This window comes from Lissotriton helveticus, chromosome 12 (assembly GCF_964261635.1).
Source record: "Lissotriton helveticus chromosome 12, aLisHel1.1, whole genome shotgun sequence".
In the NCBI taxonomy this organism is placed as follows: domain Eukaryota; kingdom Metazoa; phylum Chordata; class Amphibia; order Caudata; family Salamandridae; genus Lissotriton; species Lissotriton helveticus.
Genome location: NC_136073.1, coordinates 856,020,611 through 856,033,846, shown reverse-complemented (window position 1 = coordinate 856,033,846; position 13,236 = coordinate 856,020,611). Strand labels below are relative to the sequence as shown.

At 48.5% G+C, this 13,236-nt stretch overlaps 1 protein-coding gene across 1 annotated transcript in view; it reads left to right on the top strand.

Annotated features, from left to right (window-relative positions):
• The window catches only part of MYDGF (myeloid derived growth factor), a 51,439-nt gene extending 38,849 nt beyond the window's left edge, over positions 1-12,590 (top strand). Inside the window, exons 4-6 of the mRNA XM_078669314.1 lie at positions 7,908-7,989; positions 10,450-10,522; positions 12,170-12,590. Coding sequence (XP_078525440.1) covers positions 7,908-7,989; positions 10,450-10,522; positions 12,170-12,249 — 235 coding nt within the window. The 3' untranslated portion in view covers positions 12,250-12,590. The remainder of the gene's footprint in view (positions 1-7,907; positions 7,990-10,449; positions 10,523-12,169) is intronic.
• The last annotated feature ends 646 nt before the right edge of the window (positions 12,591-13,236 follow it).

The following is a 13,236-nucleotide window of genomic DNA, read 5'->3' as shown; positions in this document are numbered from 1 at the left end:
CACCTACCGCCACATCCCAATCTGGATTCCTATTCTGGAGCGATCTGGAAAGAGATGCCTCTCCCGATCTCAAACTGGTACGATATCTAGTGTCCCATCTTCCCCCTCGCTCGCGGTGCCGTATAAAGCAGACTGACACCCAAGGAATTCAGTTGCCCTCCCCGGGCCTCCAGCACCAGTAGCAAGTAGGGCCACCCTATGGTGTTGAATGCCTTTCTCAAAATCGAAGGAGACTGCCACTGGGAGCTCAGGGGTTCCCTCCATTGCGCTCATAATGTGACACAACCTACGCATATTATAGTAGGTTGCCCTTTGGGGGATAAACCCACATTGGCCAGGTGGACCATTGACCAGAGCAAGGGAAGCAACCTATTAGCAAGCACCTTGCTCAATATTGAGCATTGATAGCAGGCAATGAGCTCACCTCAAGGGTGTCTCTGCCACAAAACTTCGAGGCTTCTCGTAGGGCAGCAGGCAATATTCCCTGCTGATGAGCCTCTCGATAAACCTCAAAATCCTTGGCGGTGAGCGGCTTTCTGTACGTAGCATAGTATTCCACAGGAAACCACTCGTTCCCAGGACTTTTTTCCAGGCCATGTGATGGATTGTCACCTGTAATTCCCCTATTTGTAGAGGTAGCTCCAACTCGTATAATTGTAGGGGTGTCAGGCGAGGGCAATCTCACGTATGTAGTCCCGAATGCGTTGTGGGGGGGGGGGCAATGCAGTGCCTCATATTACTGGGCAAAGACCTCATTTGTGTCTGCCTACGTTTTTTCAGAGGAGTCTGGGATTACCCCATGAGCATTCTAGGGACTGCCAAACTCAGCAACCCTGCCAGGGTGCGCCTTGGCTTGTTGCCATCTGCATGTTGGCGAGCCAGGGATACCTTCTAATCATTATGAAGGTGTTGTGTCTCATCTCAATATTGACTTAGGGGCTCTGTCAAGTGAACCTGTGCCTCATTTACCAGTACCGCATCTTTCTCAGCCACACATATTCGCATTTCTAAATCTGACACGCTACGGAGGAGGGAGGATCTGGCCCCCAAGTGGTCTTAATGCAATGTCCCTGCCGAAAAACGTTCATCCCTGGCCTCCACGGATCCCACATTCTGTTCAAAGTAGTGAAGCAAGTGTGTGCTGAAGGTGTCTCTGTAGACCGCTTCAAGAAGGACTTTGTCTGCAGTCTCCACATTGATATCAGTGCCCGAACTCGCCCCTCCCCCAACTGAACCCAACCCAAAGAGGGCTGTGTTACGATATAGTCCGGCCCAAGTTCTCAGAATCTTATCACATCTGGAAGAGACTTAGTTATAGATTTCTTACCTTAGAACTACCCCCAGGTGTCAGACTCGCCGGTAGGTGGCGTCGGTCGACTCCACGTCCGTCGTCGGCATCGCCGGGATGACATCACAGTCTCTACTTAGATGCTGCCCCTGCTCGCTGACATCCGTGCTTTCCTTTTCCGCGCCAGCCAGCGCAGATCCAGAGAGAGCTTGCCCCTTAGTCGCTTTTGACTAACTTTTTTCGATGTCTTTTGAGTCTTCGACTCCTGGTGCACTAGGGATGTCCAGCTGTAGGCTTGGTTTCAAGTCCTGTGACTCCTGTCACAAGTTGATGTTGGTTACCAATCTGCACCTCATATGCCTGGAGCGCAACCATGACCCGAAGTCGTGCTGCGACTACTGGGCCCTGAAACCGAAGTGTTTGCGGGAGCGGCCCCGAAAGCTTTTGGAGGGACGGCAGTCTGCTCCGCGCCCCTCTAGGTCCCGGGACCGGTTGACGAGCCATCACAATTCATTATCGAAGTCTTCGCACTCCTCGGAAAAGTCAAAGCACAAGAAGAAGGTGCAGAAGCATCGTCACTCTTCACCTTCTCCCCATCCCTCGGCCGACGTGGGACCCGGGGCGTCATCACTCTCCGGCTTATTCCTCAGAGCCCGCTGGGACGGCTCCACGCTCCCTCCCTTTTTTCAGAGCTGGATTGTCCCCTGCCCAGCTTTGTCAATTTTACGAAGCGCTGCAGAGCATCTTTGTAGTAAAAAACACAAGATATCCCAATACTGATGATCATTCACTTGATCTTTCATTCAAAGATCACATGACCTAATGTGTGTGATCTGGAAAAATATCTTTTTTTCTCTTTCCTTTTTTGTATGTATTCAAAAACTTTTCATTTTTAGAAATGTTTTCTTTTGTTTGATAAGTGCAACATTTATATAGGAATTTAAACATACACTGAAGTCACAACGAAACAATAATGATCAATGAACACATTAAATGACACATCACAATCATAGTACACAAAAACATCATATTACAGATGAATAACATAAACCACATATATAGCTCTGGTTCTGTATGGTTTTTATCAACCACTATAATATTTGTAACCAATATCCCTGGATAGTATCTTGCTCGATTGAGTTTTGATTATTTCCAGAGGTCAAGACCAAATGGTGACCCTACTGTGCTCACTCCAATTTTTTGGAAGACAAACACAAGAGAGGTGATTTGTGAGCAGTGGTATCCACATTAAGCTGAGCACCTATTTGGGCAGCCCGACTCAGCAGGCGCACATTCGGGCCCCACAGACTTGGCTAGGCGCGACGCTGGCGGCCCCAGCCCCGGTGCCGCAGGGTCCCCAACGATCCAGGCCTGGATCCAGATCGGTGCCGGTCGACCTCACGGTACCTTCCCCGGTGCCAATTCCAGTGGTGATACCCCTGACTCCTTTTGTGCCCCCAACCAGCATCGACCTCAGCTTTACCCCCGATGTGGGCACGGTGCCGGACCGACATCGGTACCGGCGCCGGAGGGTACTTTTATACCGCTGTTCATCCCTGGCGTTCCCTACCACCCTTAGTGGCAGCTAGAGGAGGGTGAGGAGGACTGGGAGGGGTCTATTGACCCTCTAGCAGACCAATTTGAGGAGCCGTACTGGCAAGAAGAGTTGGGTGATGCCAGTGGTCTGGATACCTCTCCAGACCTTGGTATGCTTTCTCCCCCTACCATGGCTATGGAGGAGGGAGCCACCTGCGCTGTGGTGTTGTGTAGGGCGGGCTCGAGCTTCCTACGGTGGCTGTCAGGACTAACCTCCTGACTGAGGTTCTTCAGCCGGCAGCAGCCTCTTCGGAGCCCCTGCTGCCTTTTAATGAGGCCCTCATTGACATCCTTCTGGGCACTTGGTCCAAGCCCAGCACAGGGGCTCCTGTGGACAGAATGATTGCCCGACGCCACCTCCTGGCCCGGAGAAATCCACTTTTCCTCTCCACTACCCTACCCCGAGAGCTTGGTGGTCCAAGCCTCGTCTTCTAAGGCCGCATTCACTACTGCTCCCCCGGATAGGGAATCCAAGAAGCTGGCCCATATTGGAAAGAAGATGTTTTCTTCCGCTAGCTTAGGTCTGCGGTCGATGAACACCGCATGTCTCTTGGGCTTTTACACACGGTGTGGGATACGGTTGCGCAAGTGCTGCCGGAGTGCCCGGAGGAGGCCCGGGCCGTGCTACCCACGCTGTTGCTGAGGGTCAAAATGCAGCAAAGTTTACCATCCGGTATGGGCTGGATAACGCCGAATCGCTGGTTAGAACGGTTTTCACGACGGTAGCCCTGAGGCGCTACGCCTGGCTTAAAACATCTGGCTTCTCTGGGGATGTCCAATCTACCCTTTTGGACATGCCCTTTGATGGCCGTCGCCTGTTTGGTGAGAAGCTGGACAACACGCTTGAGCGTTTCAAGGACTCTAGGGCTATGGCCAGATCCATGGGCCTCGTGGCAACTTCTCGCCCCATGTCGTCTGCCTTTCACCCCTTTCGTGGCTATGGAAGGGGGTGCCCACCACGTTCCACAAAGAGCCACGGGGCTGCGGAAGCTACCCAGACTCTGCATGGCTGGGGTTGTGGGACCCAGTGTCGTGGCTCTCTGGGGCCAGCGGGTGGGCCAGTCCACCAAAGTTCCCCATGCAGCAGCCTCCAAACCTTCCTAGCTGCCCTTTCAGGGCCACCAGTTGCCAGTGACCGGCATGATATGCCATCACCTCCCCCACTGACACAACAGCATGTCATACAGGTGGGTTTTGCAAATAGTCCGAAGGGGCTAATCCCTCCCCTTTGAGACTACCCCTCTCTCTATGCCACCAACACTCCATCGCATGTCGGAGGATCCTTTAGCCCTTCACCGCCAGAAAGTTAGGACTCTCTTGGCTAAGGGAGCTATTGAACGCGTCCCTGTGTCAGAAGTAGGTTGTGGTTGCTACTCCCACTACTTCTTGGTACCCAAGAAGAACAAAGGCCTGCGTCCTATCTTAGACCATAGGGAGGTCAACTGCTTTCTCCGGAAGGAGAAGTTCAAGATGTTAACCTTGGCTCAGGTCTTGTCTGCCCTCGACCCTGGAGGCTGGATGGTAGCGTTGGACTTGCAGGACTCTTACTTTCACATCCCTGTCTTGCCTGCCCACCGGCGATACCTACAGTAGGCCACGAGCATTTTCAGTTTACCATGCTCCCCTTTGGCCTTACCAGCGCTCCTCGGGTGTTCACGAAAGTGATGGCGGTTGTCGTAGCTCAGCTGCCCTGATCAGGGGTTCCAGTCTCCCCCATCTCGACGACTGGCTGTTGAAGACGGGCTCGCCCCAGGCTGTCGTCTCTCACCGCCAGACTATGGCAGACCTGCATTCGCTTTTTCATCAGAGCAGTTCTGGACACAGCGCAGTTTTGGGTCTATCCTCCCGAGCAGTGAATCTGGGATATTCGGGCTATGATACGGATGTTTCAGCCTCTATCCCGGATTGGTGAGAATGACCCTGAGGCTGCTGGGCCTCATGGCCTCTTGCATCCTGCTGGTGGATCATGCCAAATGGCATATGCGGGCTCTGCAGTGGGACCTGAAGTGCCAGTTGGCGCAGCACCAGGGGAATCTTTCCGATGTTGTCCAGACCTCGGAGGGGACTGCAAGTCAGTTGCAGTGGTGGCTCACGAACCAGGATTGGGTCAACGGCATATCCCTCCCCCTTCCCCAACCAGATGCGTCACTCCTGGGATGGGACTACCATATGGGAGAGGTGGAGATCAGAGGCCTCTGGCGGAGTCCTGGCTCCACATCAACATTCTGGAGCTCCGGGCGATTCGTCTTGCATAGAAGGCAATCCTTCCTTCTGTCAAAGGAAGAATAGTGCAGGTGTTCACGGCCAGCACTACCGCCATGTGGTACTGCAACAAACAGGGCGGGGTGGGGTCATGGACCCATGTCAAGAGGCTCTTCGCCTTTGGACATGGCTGGAACATTAGGGCATATCCCTGGTGGTTCAACATCTGGCATGTTCCCTGAACGCCAGGGTGGAGAAACTCAGTCGCCAGTGCATGATGGATCACTAATGACGTCTTCACTCGGAGGTGGTGCACGGTCTCTTTCAGCAGTGGGGAGAGCCTTGGTTAGATTTATTCACCACCGAAGAGAACTCGCAATGTCAGCAGTTCTGCGCGTTGGAGTTTCCAAGGCGGCTCTCGCTCTGCGATGTTTTTTGTCGCGAGTGGAGTTGCGGCATCCTGTACGCCTTTCCACCTGTACCACTTCTGCCTAGAGCGCTGAAGAAGATCATGCGCAACCAGGCCCAAGTCATTCTTGTGGCTCCGGACTGAGCACGAAGAGTCTAGTACCCCGAGCTCTTGAGCATGGCTATCGATCCGACTGACTCTTCGGGAGGATCTTCTGTCGCAGCAGCAGGGGACGGTCCTCCACCCGAACCTGTCTAGTCTCCACCTCCTTGCTTGGATATTGAACGATGACAGTTTACAGACTTCGGGAGGAAGGTCGAAAGCTGTCATGTCATCTGGGCAACCAGGTGTCCCTCCACTAAAACTGTATACGCCTGTAGATGGAACAAATTTGTGGCATGGTGCACAGCAAAGGCTGTTGATCCCCTTTCCGCCCCTCTTTCAGAGGTTCTCCTCTTTATTCTTTCTTTGGCCCAGCAGGGCTCTGCTCTGGGCACTCTTAAAGGCTATCTTTCGGCAATTTCGACCTTTCTTCGCCTTCCTGATCAACCTCCTCTTTTCGAGTCCCCTATTGTTAACAGATTTCTGAAGGGCATTACTCAAATCTTTCCTCCTTCTCCTTTTGTCATTCCCCAGTGGGACTTGAATCTTGTCCTCACTTATCTTATGTGCGCTCCCTTTGAGCCACTACATAATTGTCCTCTTCGTCTCCCTACTTTAAATACTGCTTTCTTGCTTGGCACCACCTCTGCTCACAGGGTGAGTGAGCTTCAAGCCTTATCTTCCAACCCTCCCTTTCTTGCTGTCCATCCGGACAAAGTAGTCCTCCATACTAGGCCCTATTTTCTGACCAAAGTGGTTACCTCTTTCCACATAGCTCAGACCATAACATTGCCCACCTTTTTCCCGCCTCCACACCCTTCCAAAGAGGAGGAAACTCCACTGTCTGGACCCAAATCGTGCACTGTCTTTCTACCTTGACCGCACTAAAGAATTCTGGGTGGACAACTCTTCGTGGGTTATGTGGGCTCCAGGGAATGTCGGGCAGTGCACAAACGTACCATCTCTCGATGGTTCGTCTAATGCATTAAGACCTGTTATTCTTTGGCTAAAAAGGAACCTACAGTTGGACTGCGCGCCCATTCTACCAGGGCAATGGCAGCAACTCCTACTATGGAACGTGGAGTTCCGCTGGTTGACATCTGCCAGGCAGCCACTTGGGCATCCCTGCACATGTTTACTAAGCATTACTGCCTGGACAGCCAAGTCCGGAGAGACGGCTTTTTTGGCCGTTCTGTTCTCCAGGACTTCCTGGTGAGAACTTAGTTCGCAGAACCACCTCCGGAGTTGGTATTGCTGGGATATCTATTCTAAGGTAAGGAATCTATAACTAATAGTCTCTTTCAGATGAACAAGTTACTTACCTTCTGTAAGAGACCTATATTAGTTATAGATTCCTTACCGCCCCATCCATCCTCCCCGTTCTGCGAAGTGACTTCTAGGAATAGGGACTCCCTTTCAGGGCCCTAGTTTTGTGCACCAGTGGTCAGTGTCTTGCATGGCTTTGCGCTTCTGGCATGGAAAGTCGTGTCAAAACTGACGTCAGTGCGCAGGGGCGGCGTCTAAGTAGACACTGTGACGTCATCCCGGCGACGCGCAGGGGTACTGCTAAGAAAAAAGTTCTCGGGATCCAGTCTCACGCCTGGTCGTAATTCTAAAGTAAGGAATCTATACCAATTATATATTTCGTACAGATACATCGTTACGGAAGGTAAGTAACTTGTTCATCTGAAAGAGACTTGTTCTTGAGGCCAGAACTCAGCTTTACAGAGAATGTAGTCTAGTCTAGTGCGCACTTGGTGCCAGGGGCATAAGAGTATTCCCTCTCCCCTGGGTGATCCATTTGCCGAACATCATGTCGTTTGCTACCTCTGTCCACTGCCTAAAGTGTTTATTCGTGCAAGCCTGGAAAAAATGGTTGGTAAACTGCCATTTTGGAGCATTACCAAAGTAACAAAATCCCTTCCCATAAAAATCTATTTGTGGAAAAATATGTTAGACTTTGGTTGGAAACTTGGTACAAGTGTGTGTTTGTGTTTATATGTAGTAAAAACTTCTATAATTTCTTAAGACATTCATAGTACATGATACAAATAAAGGGGATGTAGTTTATGGTGGGGAATAAAGGCAATGGATGCCTTTTTTCTGGAGGGAGGGTTGGGGGGGCACTTTTCCAAGTCTTTGTATATTGATACAGATTGTGAATAGGTCCCTTGGTCCTCTTACTCTTCTAGAGCTTGTGTTTTAAGTGGCTCTCCATTCAGTGGACAGTTAGTAAATGTATCTTCTCCGTCGAAAATGCAAGGTGCTTTTCTGTCACACATATGATCTTGCTCCCTTTTCACCATCTAGGCCTCAAGGCGTCTCCTATTTGTACTTCATGCAGTTCAAAGTCGAGGTCAAAGGATGCACCATTGAGTATGCCGAAGCCTATGTAAGTTAAAGTTAAACAACTTATTGTATGGTTTGGGGTAATTAGGATGTCTGGCTGAGATTATGTGCAAAAAACCTACAGCAAACCACGTTCGGGCTGCCAACGGCAGTGTTAGCAGACTGCCTGTGGCTTGTCACTCTCATCCCATTCATCAGTGTTCAAATAAATTCCAAACAAAGGCTTTAAAGATAATCAGATTACTTTGATGTGCCACTTAATTTCCACTTGAAGCAGCTATTCAAACAAAAACTGTGTTCAGTACATTAGGGTATTACAGGGCTGTACCTTGAATATTCTGATCACATCTATTCCTGACCCACAAGTGGTCCCTAAAATGCATTCTGAAGTCATTCCTTATGTCTGTTAAACTAGATGACTAGTTAAGTTGGTTTTAGAAACTTCGACCTCGTGTTCACATAATGATTATGGGAGAATGTTAGAGGTCCCGTTTAGATGGGTTGTGAGGACACAAAGTGAAGCTTGGACTCCAGCGCGTGAAAGGGAGTTTGCAGACCCAGAAAAAGCAGTGATGGAAGATGTCAAGGGAGTTCCGTGGCCGAGTGAGGGCAAAAAAAGTGGCAGATTTAGCAACAACGAGGATGCTGCGGGAGACTGCCAGGAGCAGCGAGACAAGGGCCAGCAGAATGAAGATGACGAGGGAAACGCGAAACAGCAGAGCAAGGATGACAAGTGAGAGAGAGAGAGAGAGAGAGAGAGAGAGAGAGACTAACTAAGAGACTAAGAGCAACGGAACATAAATATATAAGGCGAGGGAGACTGACAGGAGAGTGGAGATGGCAGGGTGACTGCCACCAACAGAGAGATAGTGGAGAGGAACTTCAGCAGTGGAGAGAGAGAGAGTCTAGCAGCAACAACATGATGATTGCAAGGTAGAGTGAAGATGGCGAGGCAGATTGGCAGCAGAGGGAGGATGGGGAGGGAGCCTGGCAGCAGAGCGAAGGTGGCATGGAAGATTGGCAGCAACGTAGAGGAAGTCTGGTGGAAGCAGAGCAGTGTTGGCGAAGCAGACTGACAGCAGAGTGAGACTGGGAATGGAGAGTGTAGGCAACAAAGTGAGGATGGCAAGGAAGAAAGCCAGCAGGTGAGTGAGATAGGAGACTGGCACCACCAGCAGACGGAGGATGGTGAGGGAGACTGGCAGTGAAACAGTGTGGCAAAGAACACTACGAGGATTGTAAGTTAGGAGGGTGACCAAGTGGAAATGGCCTGGGTGACTTGAATCTTCAAGGAGAACAGTGGTGGATTTAAGATGGAGAACTCAGAACTGGTAATCTTTGGACTTCAATCAAATCAAGTTGGAATTAGATCAGTAGCAGAAGAAGGATTTTTATTTATTTGTATGTCGGTATATCGATCTTGCATTACTTCCGGATGGCTAGATTCTGATCAACCGTTTTTTATTAACTGGCAATCGAGATTATTATCTATATATCAATTGGAGACTGCGGTTTATAAATTGAAGGGTCTAAAGAAAAAAACACTTGGTCGAAATGTTTGGGCTCCTATTGCAAAATGGATCTGACTCTTTTTTTATGTTTTTCTCTTCTGTTAGTGATTGATCATTTTATGAGCTTACAATGATGTTTGTTTTTTATGTTACTGTACATATTGACTTCTCACTTGGATCCTTGTTTTTTCCAAGAGAGATGTATTTTCTGATATGAAATCAATAAAAAAAAAGATGGAGAACACAGTGGGTGACGGCCTAAACAGTGGATATAAGATGGAGAGAGAGAGCGCACAACAGGTCACCCCTGAGCCAGTGGATCTAAAATAGCGAGCAAGAGAGAGAGAGAGAGAGAGAGAGAGAGAACAGCAAGTGACAGATGATACAGTGGATCTAAGATGTAGAGAGCACATCAGATCTCAGCTGAGCCTGTGAATCTAAAGTAGAGATATCACAGCAGGTCATAGCTAGGCCAATGGATCTAAGATGACGAGAGCGCACAGCAGGTGACAGCTGAGCCAGTGGATTAATGATGAAGAGAGAACACAACAGGTCACAACTGAGCCAGTGGATCTAAAATTGAGTGAGAGAGGTCACAGTTGAGCCAGTGGATCTAAGATGGAGAGAGTACAGCAGGTCACAGCTGAGCCAGTGGATCTAAGACGGATAGAGAGAGCACAACTGAGCCAGTGGATCTAAAGTGGAGAGAGAGCATACAGGTGACAGCTGAGCCAGTGGATCTGAGGTGGAGAGAGAGCACAGTGGGTGCCAGCTGGGCCACAATGCAGTTTTTTTGAGGTTGAGTGACTACAGTGTTGAAATATATGCTGGTTATGCTTGTGGGAGAACATGCTTCAGAGTGCCACAGTCACCAGAGGCTCACTGACTCGAAGCACTCACACTTAAACTGCGCAGAGAAGCCTGAAATTACTTAATTCTCTTCCCCATTTGCAAGTGGTCTATCTTAGTTTTCTGTGTGGATTTTCTTTCAGTCGCAAGCGGCGTCGAGTGCCCATAAAGACCTCCCACTGAAAAGGGAAGAATATGATGTTGGGGAAAGTACAGGTCAGTGTTCATGTGGGATTGACATTATCATACAGAATTGATGTGCTTGTAAGGTGACAACTTGCCCTGGAAGGGTTCTCAAGGTACACTGGGTCTTACTGGTACAGAAAGGGCCAGAGAAGAAGCATTCAACTGTAACCCAGTGCAGTATTGTAATGTCCACCCATTGCTTCCTTTGCTTGCCCTTCTCTCGCAGAGTTCAGTAGAGGTTCTTAAACTTTCCATCACGGTTTGCGGGGTTGGGCGGGCAGACCTTCTGTTGCTGGTGTTCTCTGTTCTTTTGTGGAAGGAATGTTTTCCCAGTAAATGGTTTCACAACTCTCTCCTTCGTGAAATGTGGAATATGGTCTCTGGTGAGCACAGAACTATTGTGGTAGTAGTGACACAATTGCTTTAACTGCTATTTGCTTTATTTGCCCCCCACAACATGAATTTCTTAAACTCCTGACTTCATGGGAGTAAGTCTCTTTCCTTTGCATGGTGTGTTTTCTTACCCATGGTCCCTGCCTTTCCCTAGCTATTGCTTCCAGTGAGGACTGTGTGGTTCACAGTGGTCTCTGATGAACACACTACTATTGAGTCGTGCAGGACCCCGGGACCCTTACCAGCCGGGCTGGGATATGTGCTATTGATTTCATCCTAAGCCAGCAGGATATCCTGCAAAAGTATAGACCTCTCTATTTTAACCCCTTAAGCGCTGCCGTCGGCCAACGGCCAACGGCAACGCTACCTCCCCAGTGCTGCGCACGACTGTTGGCCGACGGGCCAGCGCTCGTTATTCGAACGTTCAGCACTGGGTGCTGAACGTTCGACTCCGCTATGAGGTTAAATGGACAATTATTGTAGTAGATGGACTTGTAGTCTGTATTTTCATAAACTATCGGGTCTTACCAGCTCTATAACCACATACGAAACATTCTCCTAAAAAATGAAGGAGCGAGTGGAAAGATTTAAACGTCCGTAACATCCTTCCAAAATAACATTTACCAAATAACAGTGGACTGGCTGCAGTGGCCTTGGACCCTCTTTATTCACCTGTCAAGTGAAAGATTCCACTGAGAATACAGTACATAGTTTATGGACAGGCACCAGACGGGAATATTTGAGATGATGGGCCTCAACACTGGAGTTGTGTTACACCACACTAATTAGCCCAAGTAGAAGATGGATTAATAAAGAAACAGTAATGCCCTTTCCCGTCTGCCAGGGTGCACTATGAGATTAAAGGTTTTTCCAAAAAGGTTCTGGCCACTGGCTGGTCAGGTGATTAAGATGGTCACCTTCACTCATCTCCTTCTTGCCACATGCATGGTATGATTTTAACCCACTATAGAGGTTTCAGAACGTGAACTCTGTACACACAACAAGAATATCCTGCAAGGGTGGGCACTCATACCACCATGGCGGACTCGCACCCCAAAAAACTCTGACCCTTTTAGGACATGTTATGTGCTGCACAAGCTCACTCCTTTATGCATGCAGTATGGTTTCTTTTCATCAAGGCATGCTTGCTATTGTTTCTATGTTCAAGAAGTTTGCTTTCTATTTGCTTTTCAGTTCTCTATTGGCACCTTACAGACGTCTCCGCAGTCAGGATTGTATGTTTTTAAATATTTTTTATTAATACTTGTGTTCCTTTGTTTCCAGTGATGCACAAGCAAGGGAAGTTCAATTCTATGCTTGCCAAGGTTGTGATTGTAGCAAAACCTCAGCACCACGAGCTTTGATCCTGGATACAAACCTTGCTGGGCTTGTTTTGGGCAACGACGGGACTTCTCGCTTGTTGATGATCGCCCGCGCCAAGGGTTTGTTACTGACATATTGGACTCTAAAGTGACGGATGTGGCACAGAAACTCTTTTCCAAACATAGACATGTGAGACAAAGCAGACTTCCCTTAAGCAGTAGTTTTTATGTCCGGTCGGTATATCTTTTTTCATCGTTTTTTGGGGAGGGAAGGAAAGATGTTTGTCTGTTTCAAATGGACCCTTGAGCCTACTGCATTCTCAAAACGCACTGTAAATGAGAGAACAAATAAAGCATCAAGTTACATTTTCAATAAGACAAAATCTAGCAGCGTCCTTACTTTCTAAATTAATGGATCAAATCCACTTTTTTTTACTGTGACTCTTCCTTTTGCCGTCAAACAAGAAAGCTGGGGAATCCTGGATGGGAATGCACGTTGGATATCTACGCTTACTCAAATGTGCCTTTTCTGTTCTCACCTTATCCCCTTCTCTCCTGAGTGGTTTCCCATTCATTGACCAGACGTGTTTCCCAATGTTTTCCTTGACTTTGTACGAATGAGTCTAGACTGACTTCCACTTCCTTTGACATTTGTAGCCTTACCAAATTGATTATATACATATCGTAAGAGTGTATGGGTAAAGCTCTTCTGCGACAAATATATATTTCGTCATGGCAGCGAAAGATTTGCAATCACCAAAAATGTATAATGGGCTATTTTTTTTAAATCCTGATGCTTACTGATTCTCTGACAGCATGCATCCTTACCTGCTTGAACACAGTATACTATTCCCATTTGCTGCAAGGACATACTTCCCCAGCTCTCAAAGCACTGATGTTTGATTGCACCTATTAGTGATGTTCCTGAACTGCTAGCTTCCTGCATCTTCCCTTGAAAGAGTGAGATCCTTGAAGGGTCTCTGACTGCACTCTTCTTGTATCTGCAGCTTAAATCAGGGTGTTAGGCTG